The sequence below is a fragment of the Bison bison genome, unplaced genomic scaffold (genome assembly GCF_000754665.1).
Source record: "Bison bison bison isolate TAMUID 2011002044 unplaced genomic scaffold, Bison_UMD1.0 scf7180017864072, whole genome shotgun sequence".
Classification (NCBI taxonomy): Eukaryota; Metazoa; Chordata; class Mammalia; order Artiodactyla; family Bovidae; genus Bison; species Bison bison.
The window spans coordinates 3,593,034-3,620,229 of record NW_011494644.1 but is presented as its reverse complement, the minus strand read 5'-3'; the positions used below and the strand labels follow the sequence as shown (position 1 = coordinate 3,620,229).

General features: G+C 38.3%; 1 protein-coding gene and 1 non-coding gene across 2 annotated transcripts in view; one reads left to right on the top strand and one right to left on the bottom strand.

Moving 5' to 3' along the window:
- DNAH3 (dynein, axonemal, heavy chain 3) overlaps window positions 1-27,196 on the top strand; it is a 249,802-nt gene that overhangs the window by 155,162 nt on the left and 67,444 nt on the right. The window contains exons 44-49 of the mRNA XM_010837413.1: window positions 16,020-16,123; window positions 18,628-18,922; window positions 22,118-22,297; window positions 26,084-26,207; window positions 26,289-26,445; window positions 26,692-26,835. Of these exons, the coding sequence (XP_010835715.1) occupies window positions 16,020-16,123; window positions 18,628-18,922; window positions 22,118-22,297; window positions 26,084-26,207; window positions 26,289-26,445; window positions 26,692-26,835 (1,004 nt within the window). The remainder of the gene's footprint in view (window positions 1-16,019; window positions 16,124-18,627; window positions 18,923-22,117; window positions 22,298-26,083; window positions 26,208-26,288; window positions 26,446-26,691; window positions 26,836-27,196) is intronic.
- Window positions 885-957, bottom strand: TRNAR-CCU. Its single transcript has one exon. It is a non-coding gene; the product is annotated as a tRNA-Arg (tRNA).

Genomic DNA, 27,196 nt, shown 5'->3' with positions numbered 1-27,196 from the left:
TAATTTCCATAATGTAATGCAAACTGCTTTCTTCATATATCTTCTCTTACAACTACTCTACTTGAAAGTAGGTTTGATTCTGAAAAAACTGTTTGTAAGAGCAAAATGACACCTTTCAAGTGATCAGTGTGAAAATATCCATGGAAATTTAAGCTTTACTCTTGTCTCCATGGTAATCATACACTTCTCTTTCTGCTGGTTTTCAAAACTCTTGCTACTTTTGGACATGATCAGGGTAAATGGTATTCATAACCCCCCTTAAAAACAAACCCAAATGCTGTAAACTCTCCTTTAGAGTCAGAAACAACGGGATGGCCAAGATCCAAAGACCATGTATGATCAACTAATGCCATCTGTTGGAGGCAGCCTTTTAATTTGTTTCATGTGAACATTCTAAAAGAGGACATTTCTCAACAGAAAAATGATCGTGGTTTTTCACTTTGGAAGACCTATTTAAGGCGCCACAACTATTTTCCTTTTTCCTCATTGCGGAAAACTACTACCCCTATCAGCTGTAGAAAGATGGCCTGGCAAGGCAAGGGTGACCGAAAAAAAAGACAATTCTCCTAGAGTAGTACGTGGCAGGACAGAGGAACAGCTATCTGATTTTCTATGTGGGATGTCACTTACATCTCTGTATATCATGAGTTGCAAGGAGGAGGAAAATTAAAAGTATATTAGTGGGCCTGTTGCAGTTTCTCATGCAGTCTCTTGAGGTAAAATTTCTCAGTCCAGCTTGTTTGATATCTAGTTAGAGGAGATTCTACCTAACTTCTTTTAGTCTTTGTGTTTTGTTTTGTTAATATTTGGCTGTGCTGGGTCTTAGTTGCGGTACACTGGGTCTTGTGGCATGTGAACTCCTATTTGCAGCATGTGGGATCTAGTTCCCTGACCAGGGATCGAACTTGGGCCCCCTGCATTAGGAGTGCAAAGTCTTAACCACTGGACCACCAAGGAAGTCGCCTACCTTCTTTTAGTCTTGTTTTCATTGACATTATTCCACTCCTTTCTCTTTTGCCTTCCTAAGTATTTTAGTAGGAAATTACCAACCTCCTAGCCAGAACCCACTGGAATCCAAAAATGTGTTTTAAGTGCCAAGTGTAAATTCTTTTTTATATAACAGCTATTGAGGTATAATTTACATAAGATTCACTCGTTTAAGTAAGCAATCAGTGGTTATTAGTAAATTTGCCTAGTTGTGCAACTGTTTAATCCAATTTAGAACACTGGAACATTAGAACAAATTTAAAACATTCATCACCACAATAAGATCCTTTATTCCCATTTTCAAGGAATCTTTGTTCCCAGTCTCAGTCCCAGGCAGGTATTCATCTGTTCTCTATAGATTTGCCATTTCAAATTTATGGGATGGTGTAATATATGACGTCTTGATCTGGTTTTGGTTATACTTATTACCATCTTGAAGTGAAGTCGCTCAGTCGTGTCCGATTCTTTGTGACTCCATGGGCTGTAGCCTACCAGGCTCCTCCGTCCATGGGATTTTCCAGGCAAGGGTACTGGAGTGCGTTACCATTTCCTTCTCCAGGAGATCTCCCTAACCCTGGGATTGAACCTGGGTCTCCTGCATTGTAGGCAGATGCTTTATTGTCTGAGCCATAAAATACCTTTGTAACTTTTCCACAGGGTTTTAAATTCTCATGGTGAGAGCTCCAGGGAGGCCTTCTCTGACCTCATGGGATATTGTTTTCTGGACTTTTCATGATCTAGGAGCCTTTGGGGTACATGGAACTCTCAAATGAGTGCTAAAGAAACTGTGTTGGGGAGTAGACACTAAGAAAAGCCGGCAGTCCTTTGGGGAATTCTCTCAAGGTTGCATTATCATCAACTGACATTTATCTTTATTTGTCCAGAAAGTGCTAAATTTCTCTTTATTTACCCATTTATTGTGTGTCCTTTGAAAACCCACTCACTTCTCTGTTAAAGTTTATCTTATTCTCTCAAGTGAAGGACAAGAAAACAGAGGTGGGGCATGGGGTGGTAAAAGGTGATAGAATTAATTCACCTTCCTGGATTTCTAGTACTATTCCCTCCATTCTGCCCCTGCACTTGCATCAGAATTTGAGTTTAAATCACAGTACAGAGAAAACAAAAGCCCTACTCTGATGAGTACCAAACAGACCTCAGGGGCCTCTCTGTATGCCCACAGCTATGCTAAATGTCTGACACATATTCATTTGCCTTCCACAGCGATTTTTCTGAGCTTGATATAAAACCAGGGCCATTTTACAGATATACAGTGATAACCTTGGCCAAAGTCACACGGCCATAAATCCACTTATATTCAGTTGGACCTTTTCTCTTTGGCCAAAATGTTCCAAATGTTTGTTTCAAGCCACAAATTAGCTCCAGCTAATAATATCAGCAAGAAGGGGACAAATGCTTTCTGAATGCTTTTTGTGTCTCCTTTCTTATCGTAAAAATAATTCAATTCTATTAAATAAAAATGATCAAAAAACATTTTCGTTCATACCATACTATTGTTAAGTATTTCCGTTTCCAAAAACCTTTCTCTCTCTTGTCCATCTGCTTTCATCTCTTTACATGGTTGCCATAAGGTTATACATTCTGTTTTTTATTCTTCTATTTTATCTGTCATTGTTTTTTGAAAGCATTTTTCTATGTTAATACTTAGATTTTTAAGTATTTAATAGTTTATTTCAAAACTTAATTTTAAAATTTTCTATTTTACTTAAGTGTTAATTGGATATATCACATGATTTTCCCTTTTGTGTAAGATGATGTGAATTCTCTTCTTAGAGTCAATTCATCTCTCTTGAAGTGTATCTACTTCATTTCCCCTAGTCCTTTTTTTTTAATTGAAGTATAGTTGATATACAATGTTTCAGATGTACAAGAAAGTGATTCAGCTTTTATATATATAAAGAGATATTCTTTTTCACATTCTTTTCTGTTTTAGATTATTGTTGTTATTGTTAAGTCACTAAATCATGTCCAGCTCTTTGAGAACCCATGGACTGTAGCCCTCCAGGCGCCACTGTCCATGGCATTTTCCAAGCAGGAATACTATGTAGGCTGCCATTTCCTTCTCCAGGGAATCTTCCCAACCCAGGGATTGAACCTGATTCTCCTGCATTGCAGGCAGATTCTTTACTGCTGAGCCACCAGGAAAGACCATTAGAGGTTATTATAAGATATTGAATATAGTTTGACATGCTATACAATATGTTCTTATTGTTTTCTGTTTTAGATATAGTGATATCTGTTCATCCCAAATTCCTGATTTATCCCCCCTGCTGCCCTTTGGTAACCATATTTGTTTTCTTTGTCTGTGTGTCTTTGTTTTGTAAATGGTGTAATCATTTTAATGACTGTAAAAGAGTCCATTTATCTTATAAGACATAATTTTGACTGGTATTCTAATGTGGGGCACGTAAATTATTTTCAGTTTTTGTTATCACAAACAGTGCTATATATTTGTGTATGGAGATTATTTTCATTGTGAATTATTTCCTTATGATAAATTCCCAGAATTGAATTTCTGACTTGAGCTAGAGAACATTTTTGTAAGCATAGTGCCAGATTGCTTTCTAAAAATGTACCAGACTGACTTCTAGGTAGAGCTATGCAGTAACATAGGATAAGCTCTCCTTTAATACATAATGCGATATATTAAGCCTAAAAATGTTTTTGTTTTTAAGTTTAAGCCTAAACATTTCCCAGCAATAACTTCAAAAATAAAAGTTACAGCCTGATCCTTTGAACATTGAAAGGTAGTAAGTAGACAGGGATAGAAACAAAAGATCCTTCATGTTGTGTCTCTCAACCCACAACCCAACTGTCCTGAAAGCGATGCTGGGTGGAAAGGAAGTTAGTTGACAAAATTCTGAGAGTTCTCACTGGTAATCACCAGTGTAGAAAAAAGCAGACTGCAGTGGTAACTGGGCAGCTGCAAAAAATGCCAAGGCGAAACCTTTGAGCATGAAACTTCCATAATTTGGTAAGATCTTATCAGGAGTGGGAGGAACCTACCAGGGTTTGCAACTCCATGCTGGGTGGGGGATGAGAACTGAATTTTTCCAGAGTGAAGCATGTTTCTAGCTGGGGTGGAAGTGGGATGGACCCATGGATCAGGAAAATTGGCCAAATTTTAGAAAGAGACTACAAAGCCCAGGTTTCCTGGCAAAGGCAACTGAGTATTTCCTTTACCCCGCCCCTGTACCCTCAGGCTACAGAAAAGAAATCCACACACCATTCCCTGAATTGTGACCAAAATTGGGGGAAATAAACTCACTCCAGATAGTGTTGGGGAAAATGTCAAGAAGAATTTACCTGATTATAGCAGAGCAATATCAGAAAGAGAAGACAGAGACAGAGAGACAGAGAATGAGAGTCTAAAAGAAAAACATGACTGGGGCTTCCCTGGTGGTCCAATGGCTAAGACTCCACTCTCCCAGTGCAGGGGCCAAGGTTTGATCCCTGGTCAGGGAATTAGATCCCACATGCCACAACTAAGACCCAGCGCAGCCAAATAAACAAATAAAAATAAATATTTTTATAAAAAAAAGAAAAACATGACATAAGAAATATAAAATATTTGTATTACAAGCACATAAATTTATAGTATAATATATTATGTAATATATAAATTTAATTTCAAAATATATAGATGAACAGCATGCTACTGGAAAAGGGATGTATTAATATATAGACAGAATTGAGAGTCCAGAAATAAGCTCCTCATATTTATAGTGATTTGATTTTTGACAAAGGTATAAAGATAATTTTGTGGGAAAAGAATAATCCCTTCAGCACATGGTGATGGATTAAATGAATATATTCATATAAAATAATGAATTTGGCCTCTATACCATAGTCAAAAATTAACTCCGATGAAAGATCTAAATTCAAGAGTTAAAATGATAAAAGCTTAGAAGAAAACAAAGGTACGGATAAATGGTCATGATCTTGGACTAGGCAACAATATCTTAGGATGACAAAAATACAAGCAACTAAAGAAAAAATAATTTAGCTGAACTTCATCAAAATGAAAAACTTTTGTGCTTCAAAGGACAACATGAAAGTGAAAACACAACCTATAGAATGGTTGGAACATTTTGCAAATCAAATATCTGATAAGAAACTTGTAAAGTATAAAGAAATATTATTATTCAATAATACAAAGATATAATACAGTTTTAAAATAGGCAAAGTAACTGAATAAACATTTCTCCAAAGAAGATATATAAAAGGCCAATAAGTACATGACAATAGCTCAACATTATTATCATTATTAGCCATCAGGAAAACGCAAATCAAAAGCACAAGATACCACTTCACAACTACAGTGCGGATAATAAAAAAAGATGAAGAGCAAGTATGAGAATGTGGGAAAATTGAAACCCTCACATATTATAGTGGAAAAGTATAATTGTACAGCAGCTTTGGAAAACAACATTTGGCATTCCTCAAAAGTTAAACAAACAAACAAAATTAAAAATAGACTTACCATATGAGCAAGCCATTTCACTCCCAGATAGATGCCCAAGAGAAACAAAAATATATGTTCACACAAATACTTATGCACAAATGTTCATAACATCGTAATTCATGATGGCCAAAAAGTGAAGACAATCCAAATGTCCATCAACTGATGAGTGAATAAATAAAATATGATATGTTCTTGTTGTTCAGTCATCTGGTCGTGTCCCACTCTCTGCAACCCCATGGACTTCAGCACACTAGGCCTCCTTATCCCTCACAATCACCCAAAGTTTTCCCAAGTTCATGTCCATTGCATTGGTGATGCCATCCAGGCATCTCATCCTCTAACACCCTCTTCTCCTGCCCTCAATCTTTCCCAGCATCAGGGACTTTCCCAATGAGTTGGCTGTTTGCATCAGGTGACCAAAGTACTGGAGCTTTGGCTTCAGTATCAGTCCTTCCAACAAGTATTCAGGGTTGATTTCCCTTAAGATTGATTAGTTTGATCTTCTTGCTGCCCAAGGAACTTTCAGGAGTCTTCTCCAGCACCACAGTTCAAAGGCATTAATTCTCAGCATACTGTCTTCTTTATGGTCCAGCTCTCACAACCATATGTGACCACTAGGAAAACCATAGCTTGACTATATGGACCTTTGTCGGCAGAGTAATGTCTCTGCTTTTCAACACAATGTCTAGCTTTGTCATAGCTTTCCTGCCAAGAAGCAATCATCTTCTGATTTCATGGCTGCAATCACCATCCACAGTGATTTCAGAGTCCAAGAACAGGAAATCTATCACTACTTACACCTTTTCCCCTTCTATTTGCCACGAAGTAATGAGGCTGGATGCCACGATCTTAGTTTTTTTAATACTTAGTTTTAAGCTGGCTCTTTCACTATCCTCCTTCACCCTCATGAAGAGGCTCTTTAGTTCCTCTTCACTTTTAGCCATTCAAGTGGTATCATCCGCCTGTCTGAGGTTGTTGATGTTTCTCCCAGCTATCTTGACTCCAGCTTGTAACTCATCCGGGCCAGCATTTCTCATGATGTGCTTGCTCAGTGTTTAGGTTAAACAAGCAGGGTGACAGCAGACAGCCCTGTCATACTCCTTTCTCAACCTTGAACCAATCAGTTGTTACATACAGGGTTCTAACTGTTGCTTAGGTTTCTCAGGAGACAGTTGAGATGGTCTGGTATTCCTATCTCTTTGAGTGCTTTTCACAGCTCTTAAAGAGATGGGACACATCCACAATAGAGCATCGTTTACACTTAGGCCCAGCCACTTCATTCTTGCTGGGGCTATTAGTAGTTCTCCTCCACTCTTCCCCAGTAGTATGTTGGACACCTCAGACCCAGGGGACTCATCTTTCAGTGTCATATCTTTTTGTCCTTTTATGCAGTTCATGAGGTTCTCACAGCAAGTATACTGGGGTGGTTTGCCATTCCCTCCTCCAGTGGATCGCATTTTGTCAGAACTCTCCACAATGATGTAACTGTCTTGGGTGGCCCTACATGGCATGGCTCATAGCTTCATTGAGTTATGCAAGCCCCTTCACCATGACAAGGCAGTGATCCGTGGAGGGGAAAATACAGTATATCCATACAATTAAATATTATTCAACAATAAAAAGAAATGAAGCAATAACGCATACTACAACATGCATGAATCTTAAAAACATTCTGATGAGTAAAAGAAGCCAATCACATAAGAGTATCTGTTGGATGATTTCATTAATATGAAAAGTCCAAAAGAGCAAGTCCATAGAAACAAAAAGTATATTAGTGGTTACCTTGGGGGCAAGCAGGCTGGTGAGAGATGGGAAGAGGATTTGGAAAGTGACAGCTAAGAGGTATGAGGTTTCTTTTTGGTGTAATGAAATGTTCTAAAATTGATTATGGTAATAACCGTACAACTCTGTGAATATTAATATATTCATACATACATGTATATTTAGTAAACCATTGAATTATACAGTTTAAATGGGTGAATTATATCTTAATAAATCTATCATTTTAAAGTTTGTAAATGAAGTGTTAAAACCACAGAATATGAGAAAAAGAGGAATTGAAAAACCAAAGAAACAAACAGAGAACTAAACAGTATTAGTAATGATCTGATAAATAAGGACCAGCAAGGGATAAAACATATAAATCTAGACATCTAACAAATGGCTTAGAGGAAAGGTTTGAGACAACTACACTTGCTATTGAAGACAGTCAAAGAATATGATTGATATGGAGACCTTACAGTGTTAATTCCTTGAGTAGCTATCCCAATAAATAATGTAGACAATATATACCAAGAAACAAATGTAGAAATTTTTCCTAAAATGAAGAAGTATTTCTGTAAGTTTTAAGAGTATTTTGTGTTCTAAGAAAAACTGATACAGAATAATTGATTTTAAAAAAATCTGATTAAATTATTGGACTTCCAGGATAAAAGAGATTCCATCAGGCATCCAGATAGAAAAGAAAAATTAGTAAAAGTGGAAATATCTGATGGGCTTCAAACTTCTACACAGCAAGCTAGACTGAAAGAAACATTGAAACAATGGTCTGCAAAACTCTAAGGGAAAGAAAATGTGACATTAGAATACTACTCTCAGCCAGGTCACTTTTCAAGTACAAAGTCGCAGACATTATCAAACGTGCAAGATCTGAGAGAACTGAGCCCTCTTAAGTCCCTTCTTAGAAATAAAAAATAAACCAGCCAACCAATCAATCGAGATAAAGAACTGAAATAGTCTTGTGTTAAAAGACCCCAGTTTGACTGTTGAACCTATTTAAATAAAGATCTAAGAATAAGGTATGGAAGAATTATAGTTGCAAAACAAAATGTCAGTGTTATAATCTCTGAAAAAGTAAAAGACACTTGCTCCTTGGAAGGAAAGCTATGACAACCTACCCTGTGTATTAAAAAGCAGAGACATCACTTTTCCAACAAAGGTCCATATTGTCAAAGTTATGGTTTTTCCAATAGTCATGTACAGATGTGAGTTGGACCATAAAGAAGGTTGAATGCCAAAGAATTGATGCTTTTGAATTGTGGTGCTTGAGAAGACTCTTGAGAGTCCCTTGGACTGCAAGATCAAACCAGTCAATCCTAAAGGAAATCAACCTTGAATAATTCATTGGAAGGACTTATGCTAAAAGAATTGAAGCTGAAGCTCCAGTACTTTGGCCACCTGATGTGAACAGCTGGTTCACTGGAAAAAGACCTTGATGCTGGGAAAGACTGAAGGCAAAAGGAGGAGGGAGTTGCAGAGGATGAGATGGTTAGATAGAATCACTGACCCAATAAACATGAGTCTGAGCAAACTCTGGGAGACGGTAATGGACAGAGGAGCCTGGCGTGTTGCATTCCACGGGGTCATAAAGAGTTGGACATGACTTAGTGACTGCGCAACAACAGTATCATCAAGAACAACAAAGAGAACCAAAGGAGAGGAAATGGAAGAATGACAGTTAATCACATCATAGTTCATAAAGGGATCAATAAAATTGATCTAACATTAAGTCACATGTATTTTCAAATGAATTGTGATATCAGGATTTGCTTCAAAGTGTTCCAGTCTAAGAAAGAAGGAAGAAAGAAAAGGGAGGAAGTGAGAAGGGAAGGAAAATGAATATGATGATTGTTGATGTTGTAGAAATGCATGAAACAGTTGCAAAATGTTGAAGATTATGGAAGCTAGATAATGGGTACATGGCAGTTTATTATACTATCCTCCTTTTTTGTTGTCAGCTACAGACTGGCACTTGCCAGCTACCTCTACAAGGATTAAATCACATACTGCTGTTTCTGCTGATTTTAAATACCCCTGAAAGGAATTCAGGGTGGAGAGCAGAAATGAGGTACTCTGGGAAAAACTAGCAGAATGGGTCTTCAGATAGATATTTTCAGGAGCCAACTTTATAAGCCCAATTCTTGTATTTCCTCATGTCTAGAAAAACACTAAAATCCTTCATAGTGATGACTGCTCCTCGTGACTAGCAGATACATTCTGCAAAAATTAAAGTGCTTGATTGCATGTACTCCCACTTCACCAAAATCACATATATACTGACCTTACCCCCAACCTCTTTGGAGCAATTTCTCAGGGCTATATGAAATGCTGTTTCCTGGGTCTATAGTCCTCATTTTGCCCCAAATAAAATTTAACTTGCAATTCTCATGTTGTGCATTTTTTCAAGTCAGCATTGTGTATTTTACATTTTTTTCACAATGAAAAGTTAAAATATAATAGCAAAGTTGGATTAAATTATTTTTAAAATTATAATGACTTTAAGCCCTAATGGCTGAAAATTTTTTTTTAGTTAAGAAGCATCTCCTGCTAAGGGGGTAGATATTAAAGCTTTTCATCACAAGAAAAAAAAATTTTTTTAGATTGGAGTGTTTCAGCCCTTTAACTCAAGACTCTCTCTCTCTCTCTGTCTCTCTCTCTGTCACACACACACACACACACACACACAGCCTACAACCACCAATGCTGTCTTCTTTGGGTCAATTATAGATGAGTCCTGTGGAGAGAGAAGCAAGTCACTTGTGCCTGCTGCTGAGTTGGCTAGGCAATGGAACTTGCAAGCCTCTCATGCCCAGTGCTCCTGTGAATCACACAGCCCAACACTTGTCTCACTGAAGCCTGGGTATTTCCTCCATGTCCTCTTTAGGTTTTTCTCACGTTAAAAAAAAAAAAAATATATATATATATATATATAAAATTCAGAAAGCTTTGCAACCAGTATCTCATATACTCCTCATAGCATTCTCGAGATGAGGAAATTGCAGCTCAGAAAGGGTGTCACTCATCCAGGGCCCCACAGTGAGTCAGTGAGGAATGGTTGGATGAGAAGCCAGGTCCTTCCCTGACACTCTTCTTTTTCCCACTTCTCATCTTGAAGTGCAACAAAGAAAAAGACTTCCAACAATTACAGAGGCAGGGCTTCACTGGGGAAAAGGACCATAGGAACTTTGTGTTACTTTTGTGAAGGAAGTAGGGAGTGATTTGGGATGAGTATTGTGATTGTATTTGGAAGAACGGGTGGAGCGAGAAGGTGATTCAGAATCACTGCTGTGTATTGATCAGAGGCTAGAGACCAGGGGCCTCGATGCTGCCCACCTACTTCCTCCCACACCAAGAGGATCTGGAGGGCAGCACTTCAGTTGTTCTTACCTTACACAGTAGATACTGAGGGCCTACAATGTGCTTGCTTCGTGTCTGGTCAGGCATTTGTTCAAAAAGCACCTACTGTGTACTTTTTACTAAGCACCTACTATGTACTTCCCTGGTAGCTCAGATGGTAAAAAATCTGCCTGCAATGCAGGAGACCTGGATTCAATACCTGGGTTGGGAAGATCCCCTGGAGAAGGAATTGACTGCCCACTCCAGTATTCTTGCCTGGAGAATTCCATGGACAGAAGAGCCTGACAGGCTACAGTTCATGGAGTTGAAAGAGTCAGACCTGACTGAGCGACTAACACATAGTTCTAGATACTGTGCTAGTTGTTTGGGGATACAACAGTGAACAAAAAAGATATAATCCCCTTGCTCTCACAGAGCTCACTTTCTAGTTGAGGAAGACAAACAATAAATAAGTAGGCTCATAGAATAAGATAATTGGAGATATACTAAGTGCAAGGATGGAAAAACACTGGCATGTTGATGGAGACCCGCAGGGGCTCTACCTGAAGTGTTCAGGGACGGTCTCCCAGAGGAGGTGACATCTGAGCTGAGATCTGAAAGGTAAGGAACAAGCCAGGTAGAGAGCAGGGGGAAGAGCTGCCAGGCATAAAGAAGAGCTGATCCAAAGCCCTGAGGTAAGAGTGCATGTGGTATGTTTGAAGATTAGAAAGAAGATGCTGCAGTAAAGTGGGTGAGTAGCCTGCTTCATACAATGTATATTAAGGAGACTTTGGAAAGTCAGGAGGAGCAACATACAGAGCAGGTTATCTCCAGTCCACACTGAGGGAGCCCCTGAAAATGCCCAGAGATTCCATGACTTACCCAAGGTCACAAGATCAGCAAGGGGCACATGTTGCCCCATAATTTACACTTTAGCACTGCTACCTGGTGCTGGACCATAGGCTTCCAAACCTGGGGAGCCTGGGGTTTGAGTCTTAGGAAGCCCCAGAGACTCAACAGCTCCTTCAGTGTTGCCCAGTGGAAGGCACTGCTCTTCCTCCATGGCTTCTGGGATCAGGTTCACACAAATGTCCCCAGATGGGAGAGGCCCTGCTGGACTCCTCAGACACTCAGGTCTGTGCAGCACAAAGGCATCTCCAGGTCTGTGACCCCAGCTTGACCTTGAGCTGCTCCACCTCTGCAAATCCAAGTTCAATCATCCTGACTTCTCACAAACTACCTTGTAGCCCTGTAACTCTCCAGCTCTGCTACAACTAGCTTCTGCTCCCTCCTTTCTGCTATCTCCTTAATTACCAGTCCCTCCAGTCCACCCCTCCAGCTCCGTCCCCAAGGCCCACCTGTTCCATGTTTTTCTCTCATCAGCACCTTCTCTCCCTCCTTCCCTTTTCCTCCTGCCATACAAACTCATGAAAACCCCAACCTTGGATCAATACACCACCTCTCTTTTTTTTTCCCACTTATACTCCAGAGCTGTTTAACAGTACAGGAGAAAGTCATATAAGCTGAAGGCTTAACATGACTTTCATGGTCTCCAACCTCAGCTTGGGGAATCAGAGACTACAGACTTTGGACTCAAATAGTTTTGTTTTGGAACATAGATGCAAAACTCATCAACAAAATACTAGCAAATTGAATCCAACAGTACCTTAAAGTGCTTATACGCCACAATCAAGTAGAATTTAACAATTTCCACAAACCAATGTGAAACACCACATTAAACTGAAGAATAAAAAGTATATGATCATCTCAGCAGATGCAGAAAAAAATGCTTCTGATAAAAATCAACATCAATATATGATTAAAAACTCTTCAGAAAGTGGACATACAAGGAACATGCCTCACATAATAAAAGAATATGAGACAGACCCATAGCTAACATCACATTCAATGATGAAATGCTGAAAACATTTCCTCTAAGATCAGAAACAAGACAAAGATGCCTTTTCTTGCCACTTTTATTCAACATCGTTTTTGAAGCCTTAGTCACAGTAATCAGAAAAGAAAAATAAATGAAAGGAATCCATATTGGAAAAGAAGAAGTAAAAAAAAATCCTAAAGATGTTACCGGAAAACTACTAGAGCTCATCAAAAAATTTGGTAAAGTTGCAGGAGACAAAGTTAATATACAGAACTCTGTTGCATTTCTATACACTAACAATGAAATATCAGAAAGAGAATTTAAAGAAACAATCTCATTTACCATTGCATGAAAAAGAATAAAATACCTAGGAATAAACTTATCTAAGAAGCCAGAATACCCATACTGTGAAAGCTATAAGACACCAGTGAAAAAAACTGAAGACAACACAAACAGATGGAAAGGTATACCATGTTCTTGGATTGAGAAAACTAGTATTGTTAAAATACTACCCAAGACAATCTACAGATTTATGCAATCGCTATCAAATTACCAATGACATTTTTCACAGAACTAGAACAAGTAGTCCTAAATTTTATATGGAACCATAAAAGACCCAGAATTGCCAAAGCAATCCTGAGAATGAAGAACAAAGCTGGAGGCTTCATGCTCCCTGAGTTCAGACTATACCACAAAGCTGCAGTAACCAAAACACTATTGTACTGGCACAAAAAAAGACATATAGATCAATGGAACAGGATGGAGAGCCCCAAAATAAACCCATGCACTTATGGTCAATTAATCTACAACAGAAGGAGGGAAGGCTATACTATGGACAAAAGACAGTCTTTTCAATAAATGGTGGTGGAAAAACTGGAGAACATGTAAAAGGATGAAATTGTAACATTCTCTAACACCATATACACAAATAAACTCAAAATTGATTAAAGACCTAAATGTAAGAGTGGATACTATAAAACTCCTAGAGGAAAACACAGGCAGAACACTCTTTAACAGGAATCGCAGCAATACTTTTTTAGATTGATCTCCTAGAATAATGGAAACAAAAGCAAAACTAAACAAAATGGGACCTAACTAAACTTAAAAGCTTTTGCACAGCTAAGGAAACCATAAACAAAACAAAAAGACAACCTACAGTTTGGGAGAAAGTATTTGCAAAAAAAAAATGCAACTGATAAGGGATTAATTTCCAAAATATACAAACAGCTCATACAGCTTAATATCAGAAAAAAAAAAACAACCCCCCCAAAAAATGGGCAGAAGACCTAACAGCACATGATTCCAAAGAAGACATACAGATGGTCAACGGGCACATAAATAGATACTCAATATCACTAATTAGAGGAATTGAAATGAAAACTACAATGAGGTATCACTTCACACCAGTCAGAATGACATTCTCAAAAAGTCTACAAATAACATGCTAGAGAGGGTGTGGAAGAAAAATTAACCTTCCTACACTGTTGATGGGAATGTAAATCGGGGCAGCCATTACAGAGAACAGCATGGAGGTTTCTCAAAACCCTAAAAATAGAGTTACCATATGACCCAGCAGCCCCACTCCTGGACATATTTCTGGAGAAATATAACTCAAAAACATACATGTACCCCAGTAATTACGGCTGCACTATTTACGAAACAGCCAAGACATGGAAGCACCCTATTAATAAATGTTCGACAGATGAATAAAGGAAATGTGATTATATATATATATACACATACACATACATACATACAACGGAAATCTACTCAGTCAGACAAAAGAATGAAATGCCATTTACTGCAACGTGGGTGGACCTAGAGACTATCATATTAAGTGGATTTAGACAGAGAAAGACAAATATCATATGATATCACTTATATGTGGATTTTTTAAAATGATACGAATGAATTTATTTGTAAAAAGGAAATAGACTCACAGATGTAGAAAACTAATTTATGGTTACCAAAGGGGAAATGGGTAAAGAGGGATAAATTGGGAGCTTGGGATTAATGTATATACACCACTATAAATAAAAATAGATGAGAACAAGGACCTACTGTATAGGAAAGGGAACTATGTTCAATATCTCAAAAAAATATACAATGGAAAAGAATCTGAAAATTATATATTTCTATGCTATATATATATAGCTATATATATAGCTCTATTTATATGCATATATGTATATGGTTTTATATATATATATATGTATATATATGTATATAACTGAATCACTTCGCTATACAGTGAAAACTAACACAGCTTTAGTCTACGGCCATACCGCCCTAAATGCACCCAGTCTCCTCTGAAACTAACACAACTTTATGAATCAACTGTGCTTCGGTCTTAAAAAAAAGTTTTCCTCACAAGGAAAAAAATTCTAACTGTGTATGATGATGGGTTTTATAAGAATAGGATCGGTTATTTTTTATTTATTTATTTTGGGCCATGCTGTGTCCTTGTTGTCTTGCCTGAGTATTTCTTTGCCGTGTGCAGCTTTCTCTAGTTGTGGCAAACGGGCTGGTCTTTGTTGCAGTGCATAAGCTTCTCACCGTAGTGGCTTCTCTTGTTGCAGAGCACAGGTCCTACAGCGCACGGGCTGCAGTAGCTGTGGCTTGTGGGCTCTAGAGCCCAGGCTCAATAGTTATGGTGCACAGGATTGGTTGCTCTGTCGTAGATAGAATATTCCTGGACCAGGAATCGAACACTCAGTGTCCCTGCACTGGCAGGTGAATTCCTAACCTCTGGATCACCAGGGAAGTCCCTGGATCATTTAATATTATATGCATTATATATTAATATATACAATCTCTTATAATCATTTTATAATTTGATCATTTCACTATATGTAAAAATTGAATCATCGCATTTTATACCTGAAACAAATATAGTCTTTGTCAATTGTACCTCAATTGAAAAAAAAATAAACCACTTTTAGAAACCAATATCTCCTGTAGTGAATGATGATTATCTGAAGTTCAGAAGGTCCTTCAGTTTCACTTTAGTCTCCTAGTTTAAATAAAATTAGATATAATGTTTTTATTTTTCAATAGTATAATATATAAAAATATATATTCTATCTTATTATGTTACATTATATTAATATAATTCATATATATTTGTGTGTATATATATATGATATATAATATTAAATGATCCTATCCTAATAAAATTCTTTCTTTCATTTACCTATACTTCCACCTTCAATATGTTTATATGCCTCAAGAGAGGACTGGAAGGATTGCTGCCGAAAGTAATCTCTGATTGTGAGATTTGGAGCCATTTGTTTTCTCCGTTTTTTGTTCTTTTCAATACTTCCTATTTATATTATGTATATTATTTATATTATCATTATTTGTATAATCAATACCTATTATTTTTATACATATAATAAAGTCATTATTCTTTAAAAGATGTTTTTCTAGTTTATACAGTTACCAATACTGATAGTCATACATTTCAGATGCCTATGGCTGAGGTAGTTAAATATCTCAAATATGAAATGTAAACCCCTGATGTGCTAATAACTTGTTCTATTTATTTGGGTCCAGGAAGCATCTATGATTTTTATTTCCTCAAGCAAGCTAGTGGACATTGGTACACATGGACAGAGTATATCACCAAAGAGGAGGAACATATCTCCGCAAATGCAAAGGTAAAAGAGAGTTATCGGTCATAGAACCTCAGTAATGACCTGATATTCAGCAAAGTGGAGACGTTAACATCAGATCTGGGTTAGTTAAAGAACTTACTTTAGAAAAAGTGAAAGAATTTACTTTAGAAAAATGTTCAAACATGAATTGAATTGAGCCTTCAAAAGCACAGACTTTAGAATCAGAGAGTCCCAGATTTATTACTCAGTCTTCACCCTTTCTGCCTCAGTTTATGCAACTACACAATAGAAGAAAAAATACCTAAAGAATGGCTGCAAAGATTGAAGACATTGTACATGAATCTGTGGCATTCACATTGTGCTAGATCATACAGTTGCTATTCTAATTATTCTCAGTATGAACAATGCCAGGTGATCATCAGTCCCCCTCTCAGATATCTCCACCAAAAAGATCCTTGCCTTTTCTTTAAAATCCCCAGAGAAAGATTTCTTTAATCAGAGTTCTCAGAAAAACAGTTAATAGATTTTCTGGTTAGCAGAAGATTCACTTACAACTCCTACTCATTTTCTTGTGGAAATTTTTTCCAGATGTGCACTTTCATGCCTCTACTTGCAGTATCTGGTGGACAAAATTGAGCTTTATTGGGATAATTGTAGTTTGTTCAGGCCTAGCATAGAGTAGTAGGTGGTGGATGGAAATGTGGAAATACTGAAAACAAAATCAGACACCAGACAGGACCACAGCTGCTTGTGAAAAGGGTGCCACAGGCAGGAGTGAATGTGTGATGAGCTCAGGACACACACTGGAGACTGAAAAGACTGTAGAGAACCCCTCAGCACCGAGGTTCTAAACTTTCATTCTCCTTAAAAGAGCTTCATCACCTGAGCTCCAGGGGTTTAAAATCTTGCTAGATGCCTACAAATGAGTCAAATGCAGAAAATATTTTAGTTATGCTGGGAATTTTTCACTTGTGAAAAAACTGTTCTAGCCCCTGAAAATAAAAATCTGTGAAATCCAACTTGCTTAAAATTCCCAGTCTTGATACTTGGTTTAGCATTCAGTATCACTTACTGGCTATGTGACTTGGCCAAGTTGGCCATCCTCCAGTCTCAATTTTTTTATCTGAAAAAGTGAGCTAATAATACAGCTGCCTCAGAGGGCTGTTGGGAAAACTGCAGGGAATAACACAGGCAAAACATCCATAGCTCGATACCTGTTAATTCTCTTCCTTGCCACTTCAATTTCTCTGTTCTCTCTGCTCCTTTTTCATTGATCAAATTATTAATCAAAATAAGTCAAGCTTAGTCTAACAGTATACACATAGCCACGGCACTGCGCAGTCCCTGTTGGTGCCATTTGCATTATGGTCTGGTTTTGTTTTAGGGGCACCATTTACATAAACCATAGTGTGGGTGGTGCTCCCTAGAGTTACACAGCACAGTGGCTCCATGTTCACTAGCCTCTTCCAGTCTAGACATATAAGTAGACTTCAGCATATGATTTAAATCTAACTACCCCTTCCTCTGTGGCTACACACTTGGCTCAGTGGCGAAGAATTTGCATGCCAATGCAGGAGACACAGGTTCAGTCCCTGAGTTGGGAAGATACCCTGAAGAAAGAAATGGTAACCCACTCCAGTACTCCTGTCTAGGAAATCCCATGGGCAGAGGAGCCTAGCAGGCTAAAGTCCATGGGGTCACAAAAGAATTGGACACAACTTAGTGACTGAACAACAGCAGATCCCTTCGTCTACCCATCATTGGAGGGACCAAAAGCAGCCAGATGGCTGATGATAGGGTTCAAACTCAGAAAAGCCAATCTAAAGCAAGGTTTTCTACTCAAAGTAATAGAGATTCTAGGAATCCAAGATCAAGCCCTTAGAGCCCAATTGGAGTCTGAATACCAGGAAGAGTGTTGCAATTTCCATATTGCTAAAGGGATTAATAGGAGGAACCAAGAATATGAGCCTTAAGAAAAGCAGATGAGGAATAAGCACAAGGAATGGGGGTCAAGGGTCATACCTAACCCTTCTTGGACAGGCAATATAGATGGCATATGGGAGGTGGATCTTTCCTAGGGCAAGGCAGACAGCTTGGCTCAAAGAAAAGGTCTCAGAGGGCAGCAGCTGTAGACCCAGCCTTACTATAATTGGTGTTTACAATGTGACATTTCAGTAGTTAAGAATACAGTCCTTGGGATCAGACAAGCTGGAATTAAAATCTTTGCATTTCCGTTTACTTGCTGTGTTGGTGAGCTCTGGATCTGTTTCCTCATCTCTAAAACAGGGACAATAGACAGTTATTGTCTATATTTACATACAAGATTTCATTTAACCTTCAAAACAGCTCAGTGAACTCGATGCCATTTTTATCCCCATTTCATAGATGAAGAAACTAGGCTGCTAGAGAGGTAAAATACTCAAAATTATAAAGATAAGTAAGAGACAGAGCTGAATGGATAGTAAGGATAAAACTCAAGTCTCTTGAATACCAAGACACAATCTCCTGGTCCCAGTATCAAGACTTACCATGTCTTTGTGGCACAGGTCTCAGAACTCATCATCCCCACCATGGAGACAGCCCGACAGTCCTTCTTCTTGAAAACCTACCTGGACCATGAGATTCCAATGCTGTTCGTAGGACCCACGGGCACAGGCAAATCGGTCATCACCAACAACTTCCTACTTCGCCTTCCCAAAAATACTTATCTGCCCAACTGCATCAATTTCTCTGCCAGAACTTCAGCCAATCAGACGCAGGATATCATCATGTCCAAGCTGGATCGCCGGCGGAAAGGCCTTTTTGGGCCTCCCATAGGGAAGAAAGCAGTGGTATTTGTGGGTAAGGCACTGGCCTGGATCTGGACACACCAAATTCTTCTATTTTAAGTTGCAGCAAAACCGAATTTCCCTTTGTAGGACTGCTGTATATTCATTTTACTGTCTATGGAAGATAAAATATTTCTGGTTAATGTAATTCCACATTCCTTCCCTCCCCTCCCATTTTCCTTCCTTCTTTTCTTCCATCTTTCCATCCTTTCTTCTCTCCTTCCCTCCCTTTCTTGCTTCTTTCATTTTTTGTTCCTTGTCCTTTCCTTCATTCATTTCCAAGTATTTTTAACTATGTACTATATGCCAAATTTTCCATGTTGAGACATGGTCCATGCCTTTTTGCCTGAGGGAGGATCCCAGTTTCTCCTGGGATGAAGTTGAGCCCATGGATCAGGCCAAGTTACTTTGTAGTGACAGTAGTTAGGTTCAGAAGGGGATTGTAGTATTTACTCTCTTGTGTCTCCAGAAGCAACTCACACACTGTGATAAGCTTCTATTCCATTAAGTGCAAGATAAATATGTTATCAGTATATGAAGAAATCTAATAGTTACCAAATAAGCACGTTGAATTTTTCCAGAATTTTATCTGTTTAGAAAGCACTTCCTCATTTATTTCTTTTGAGCCTCACAACCCCTTGAGTTTACTGGCCATCATGATCTCTTTGTTGTTGTTGTTATTCAGTCACTAAGTCATGTTCAAGTCTTTGCGACCCCATGGACTGCAGCAAACCAGGCTTCCCTGTCCTCCATTATTTCCCAGAGTTTGCTCAAGTTCTTGTTCATTCAGTCAATGATCCTTTCTAACCATCTCATCTTCTGCCACCCACTTCTCCTTTTGCCTTCAGTCTTTCCCAGCATCAGGGTCTTTTCTAATGAGTTGGCTGTTTGCATCAAATGGCCAAAGTACTAGAGCTTTACTTTCAGCATCAGTCTTTCCAATGAATATTCAGGGTTGATTTCCTTTAGGACTGACTGGTTTGATTTCCTTTCAGTCCAAGGGACTCTCAAGAGTCTTCTCCAGAACCACAATTTGAAAGCATCAATTTTCCGATGCTCAACCTTTTTTATGGTCCAATTCTCACATCCATACACAACTACTGGAAAAACCATAGCTTTGACTATATGGACTTTTGTGAGCAAAGTGAAGTCTTTGCTTTTGAATACACTGTCTAGGTTTATCACAGCTTTCCTTCCAAGGAGCAAGCATCTTTTAATTTCACGGCTGCAGTCACCGTCTGCAGTGATTTTGGAGCCTAAGAAAGGAAAATCCATCACTGCTTCTACTTTTTCCCCTTCTATTTGCCATGAAGTGATGAGACCAGGTGCTGTGATCTTGGTATTCTGAATGTTAGGTTTTAAGCTAGCTTTTTCACTTTCCTCTTTTGACCTCATCAAGAGGCTCTTGGCTGCTCTTCATTTTCTTCCATTAGAGTGGTATCATTTGCATATCTGAGGTTGCTGGTATTTTTCATGACAATCTTAATTCCAGCTTGTGACTCATCCAGCTTGGCATTTCACATGATGTACTCTACATATAAGTTAAATAAACAGGGTAACAATATACAGCCTTGTCATACGGCTTTCCCAATTTTGAGCCATAAAATTTGAACCAATTTTGAATCAGTAATTTGTTCCATGTAAGGTCCTAACTATTGCTTCCTGATCTGCATACAAGTTTCTCAGGACACATGTAAGGTGGTCTGGTATTCCCATCTCTTTAAGAATTTTCCACAGTTTGTTGTTATCCACACAGTTAAAGGTTTCCTCATAGTCATGGAAGCGGCAGTTTTTCTGGAATTCCCTTGCTTTCTCTATGATCCGACAAATGTTGGCAATTTGATCTCTGCCTCCTCCGCCTTTTCTAAACTCAGCCTGTAAATCTGGAAGTTCTCAGTACATGTACTGCTGAAGCCTAGCTTGAAGGATTTTGAGTAACTTTACTATCATAGGAAATGAACACAATTATCTGTTAGTTTGAACATTCTTTGGCACAACCCTTCTTTGGGATTGGAATGAAAACTGACTTTTTAAAAAAAATCTAATTTACTAATCAATTAAATGAGACTCTGAAGGTTAAATTCCTTGTTCAGGGTCAAATGTCTAGAAAATTCTGGAGCCACAAGCCAAAACCAGGTTTCTTGGTGCCAAATATATTATGTTATCTACTCTCTTACTGCTAATTCATAGAATTCTCATTTAGTAATAGTAATTCCCTGCTCTTCTGAATTATCTCATGTTCTGTCTTTAAAATTAAGGTATTGACAGTAAATGTTGCATGTATTTATATCCTTGCCAATTAACAACAGCTTCTTAAAGGGAGGGATCATATTTTCTTTTCCCTTTCTTGTCCTCCCTCCCTCCTTTGTCCTTTACTCTCATCTGTTCTCCCTTCGTATTTTTATGGTATATCCAAAAGCAATTTAAGCTTTGCAGTCAAACAGACCTACGTCCAAATCTCACTTTTTAACCCTAAGTATATTATTCCATTACCTTCAGTTCCTCACCTCTAACATAAAGGCAATACTATATTCCTCTTATAAAGTCATCATCTTGAGTAGATGAGATAATATGTATAAAATTCCTAAAATGTTACATGACACAAAATTGGGCATTTAGTCAATGTTCATTGGAAAGTATTGAGTGCCTTCTATGCACCAGTACTGCACAATGTACTATTGGAGAAAATCAATCCCTACCCTGGAGGAAATCCCAATTTATCCTTGCCTTTTTGATTTTGCTCTTCAAAAACCCTAGCTTGAAGCTTTTCTGCTGTTGGGGTTCCCACTATTACCTGGTGGTAAATTAAATACTCTGTCAACTAGAAGCATGACTTTCTTTCTCACCATCATATCCCTAGAAATTAACAAAATGTCTAGCACATAGTAGACAATCTATATATTTTGGGTGAAGGAATGGGAAAAATTTTAATATCTGTTTGTTAATGCAAATGTATGCATCCTTCCACAGAGGATCTCATGCACAGAGATCTCAATAAATGCACAGAGATCTCAATAAACCAGGAAAGCCAGAACCCTGAAAAATATCTTCCATTATGGTGAAAATGTCCACTGGCTGAGCCCTACCTGGAGTGAGGGTATAACAATTGAGTGTGGACTCTCTCATGGAAGGATAGTCATCTGCTACCTCCTAAAAGACCAAAGGATGCCATAGACTTACAATCTGTGGCTATTACTTCTTTCCCCAGATGACCTCAACATGCCAGCCAAAGAGGTATATGGAGCACAGCCCCCCATTGAGCTCCTACGGCAATGGATTGACCATGGTTACTGGTTTGACAAGAAGGATACCAACAAGCTGGACATCGTTGATGTGCTGCTTGTGACAGCCATGGGCCCTCCTGGGGGAGGAAGGAATGACATTACTGGTACGTGAAGGAGAGAGTTCATTACTTTTTCTTCCACCCCCTGCAGAACCAGACCATCTTTGTGGATGGAGGGCTAGTGTAAGGCAGTCTGTCCTGATGGAAGATAGAGAAAGGGTATTTAGGCCAGAGACACTTGAGCTAGACTCAAGGAGTGGCATTTGAATATGCCGTGTTGAAAGTTGTATGAAATAGGATGAGAAGATGAAAAGAGGACTTGAGGAGTTTTTGGCTAGGCATAGAGGAACAGAGAGTCTCATGAAGAGGTAAGTTCTGTGTGGTCAGCTTGTGTTCTAGGAGCGAGGCTAGACGAGAGGTTCTCAACCAAAGGTAAATGACAGATTCACATGTTATGTTTCTTACAATTCTTTGGAGCCAGATAGGCCTAAATAAAGTAATAATAATAAACAAACAAATAAATAAGATTTTCCCCCATCATCTGACACTTTAGGAGTATATTTTGCTTCATGTGCAACTTCATCCATCCAGGTCTACAGGTTTCCATACTTTTATTCTGTGATACATCCTTGGTTAAGAATCTTAATGCCGTTTTCAGACTTAACATTCTGTGACCTTGCTCTCCCCGGTGGCATATATCTTTCTGATTTGTAAAATAAGGAAGATAAACAGGGTGATTTTACTTGAGTACACAAACCATCACCTTCCACTTGCTACAGAGTCCAAGGGTACCTTTGCCTTGGGTTTGAATATAGCAGGAGCTCAGGCACTTAGCATCTATAAATTCAACACTTCTCTAACTCCTTAGAGGGAAGGGAACTTGGTATATTACTTTTCTCTAAGACCTACTCATTCAATGGGGAAAATATTTGCAAACTATCTATCTGATAAAGAGTTGAAATACAAAATGTGTAGGAATTCATACAACTCTATAGCAAAACAACAACATTGCTGATTATTAGAGAAATGAAAATCAGAATCACAATGAGATATCACCTCACACCTGATAGAATGGCTATTAACAAAAGTCAAGAGATAATAATGTGTGTGTATATATATATATATACATTTTCTTTATCCATTCATCCATAAATAGACACTTCTTGTGCATTGTTGGTGGGAATATAAATTCATGCAGCCACTATGAAAAACAGTAAGATGTCCCTCAAAAAATTAAAAATAACACTACTACATGATCCATTAATGCCACTTCTGGGTGTATATCTGGAGGAAATGAAATAATTTTCTTGAAGAGATATCTGTAAACCCATGTTCGTGCTGCATGCTCAGTCACTTCAGTCATGTCAAACTCTTTGCAGCCCTATGGACTGTAGTCCACCAGGCTCCTCAGTCCATGGAATTTTCCAGGTAAGAATACTGGAGTGGGTTGCCACGTCCCCCTCCAGTGGATCTTCCTAATCCAGAGATCGAACCCTCGTCTCCTATGTCTCCTGCATTGTAGGCGGATTCTTTACTGCTGAGCCACCAGGGAATCCCAGTCCCAAACTGCAACATTACTCACAATAGCCAAGTCATGGAAATATCCAAAGTGTCTATTTATGGATGAATGGATAAAGAAAATGTATATATATATACACACACACACACACCCTGGGATATTATTTGGCTATAAAAATAATGAAATTCTACTCTATGTGACAACGTGAATGGACCTTGAGAATATTAAACTAAATGAAATAAGTCAGAGAAAAATAAATACTATATGATATCATTTACATGCGGAATCTAAAAATGCCAAACTCACAGGAACAGTAGTATGATGGTTGCCAGGAGCTAAGGGATGGGGGAAATGGGGAGACGTTGGTCAGAGGGTACAAATTTCCAGTTATAAAAAGAATAAGTTTTGGGGATCTGATGTACAATATGGTGACTCTCTAGCAGCATCAATAGAATTGTTACTTAACCTTAGTATGCAAGCATTTTGCAATATCTTATATGCATTAAATCATCATGTTGTAAACCTTCAGTTTATATATTTTATGTCAATTAATTCTCACTAAAACCAGTGAGGCAGTAGAGATCTATTCAGAAGGGAATGTCTGTTTCCCGTACATATCAAGGAAGTAGTAATTGCTAACATTTGCACAGCAGTTGACAGTTTTCAAGCTATGTCACAAATATGACATATTGAAAAGATCTTAAAGACCAATGCCCAAAACTGCCAGGAGCACATCTGTGGTCAGGTGAAATTGAGTCTATTAATTTGCTGCAGCAAGGGTCTACATAGCATGGAGAACCATGAGAGTGCCTGGTGAAAGGGCGTTAAATGGGCTTGTGCTGGTTGATGTGAAAAAGGCTTAAGAAACCAGGGACTCTGTTCTAGATTGGGTAGTCTCAGGGAGTGGGGACAATTTGAAGAGTAGGTATCTTAATTTTTTTTCTGTACTTAGTAAACAACTATAGTCACTCATATTAGTCTTGGGGGAACTTTTCGTGATTTCAGAGCAAACTTCTGTTTCTGTCTTGTTCCATCATAGCTACGGTACAACCTCATTTGATGTTGATATTTAAAGAGATTGTGTTCACTGGAGAACCAACAGACTAGCTGATAATTGTCAGATCACCTGCCAGCTGTTAGGGCTCATATGGGAAAACTGAGGCTCAAGGCATTATTATATGGTGGTGGAGAGCATGGTTTGGCAGAAGACTGATCTGGCTTTTGGTAACATGTAATAAGCATTAGCACACATTAAGGACTATGAGTATGCTTATTATCAAAAGAATATATGACTTCCTCAAGGTCATGCAACTCTCCATATTTCCCAATCAAAGTGTAAAATATTATTCCAGCATTTTTTAAAAAGGTAAACCTACATATATCAGTACATATGGGTGATAAAAAAAACCATAAAGAAATGCAAGATAGTAATTACTTTAAAATCAGGATAGTGGTAAGCTTTGGAGGGAGACAGGGAGAGGGCTGTGATTGGGATGGGATATATGGAGGAGCTTCTATGAAGGGCTGGCAAAGTTGTATTTCTTGACATGGATGGTAGATGTAAAGATGTTAACTTTATAATGATTCACTTTATAATTTTGGTGATTTTCTGTATCTGTGCTTTACTTTATACAGTAAAATATTTTTTAAAAATACATGCAGGCAAATTATAGAAACAGAAAATCGATTATTAGTTGCCAAGGGCTACAAGGAAATAGAAAGTGGTAAATGTAAAGGATTTCTTTTTGGAGTGATTATTCTGCTATTGATTGTGATAATGATTGCACAACTAAAATACAAAATATTTATTTAACTGTGTACTTTAAATGGATGAATTTTAGAGATATAAATATATGGATATCTAATATTAGATACATAGATACAGATGTAGAGCTGTAAGAACACCAAACTAACAGTGATTAATTTGGGAGGGGAGAGAGAATGGATTTAGTGTGTAGGAGGCAAGGGTTACTTTCTGTAAAAGTATTTCTGAATTATTTGATTATTTTATAAAAATAACACATTGCCATTATCTAGTAACAGTCTTGAGCACTGGGCTAGCACTATTACCAGAACTTCTGCAGTCGTGGAGATGTTCTGTATCTATACTGTGCAGTACAATATCCACTAGTCACACGTTTATCCTTGAGCAGTTGATATGTGGTTGATGAGACTGAGGAAATACATTTAATATTACTTAATTTTAATTCATATAAATTTAAACAGCCACATATGGCTAGAGGCTGCCATGTTGAATAGCACAGCTCTAGAACTTAAAGGCGGAGGAAAAACCGTTCTATATCTAAGGGTTGCTACGCCCAGGAGGTAAGTGTGAGTGTGTGTGCACATTCATACCTTTGCATGTTTTCCAGGACGGTTCACTCGCCATCTGAATATCATTTCCATCAATGCCTTCGAGGATGACATATTAACCAAGATTTTCAGTTCAATCGCTGACTGGCACTTCGGGAAAGGGTTTGATGTGGTGTTTTTAAGGTAGGAGGTTCCTCTATTATTGGCCTGGGGTCCTCATTTCTGGCCTTTCCTTAACTGGTCTGCTTTCTCCTTCCTCCCAAGGTATGGAAAGATGATGGTACAAGCAACGATGACAATTTACAAAGCTGCAGTGGAGAATTTCCTGCCAACTCCCTCCAAGTCACACTATGTCTTTAACCTGCGGGATTTCTCACGGGTGATCCAAGGGGTGTTGCTCTGCCCTCACACCCACCTGCAGGTCAGCCGCTGTCATTTCTGTTATCAAGTTCATTCAGTGATATCTTTGGCTATGTGGAATATATAATGATAATAGTAATAGCTAACTGTTATTAAGCATTTAATCTGTGCTAAGCATTTAATCTGTGCTAAGGATTTTGTAAGCATTATCTCATTTAATCCTCACAACAACCCAGGTCTTAGAAACTGTTTGAAAACTACTGCCTCAGCCACCATGTGCCATTCATTCAAATAATTGAATTTTCAGGATATAGAGAAGTTTATCCGGCTTTGGATTCATGAGGTTTACCGGGTCTTCTATGACCGTCTGATTGATCATGAAGATAGACAGGTCTTTTTTAACATGGTAAGGGAAACCACCTCCAATTGCTTCAAGCAGTCTGTGGAAAAGGTAAGCAAGACCCTGTGATCTTTTGACCTCAGAAATTGCCCCAAATATGTGATCATGCTAGTCTCAGATTTCAGGCTCCCTTCCTAGTAGAGACTTTGTTGTTGTTTTTCAGTCACTCAGTCATGTCCAACTCTTTTGCAACCCCATGGACTGTAGCCCACCAGCTTCTCTATGGGATTTTCCAGGCCAGAATATTGGAATAGGTTGCCATTTCCTTCTCCAGGGGGTCTTGCTGACCCAGGAATTGAACCCAGATTTGTAGAATTGGCAGGTGGATTCTTGACCACTGAGCCACCAGGAAAGCCCAAATAGAGACTTATAGCTCTGCTTTCTGAATCTCAAGAAACAGTGTATTGAGCCA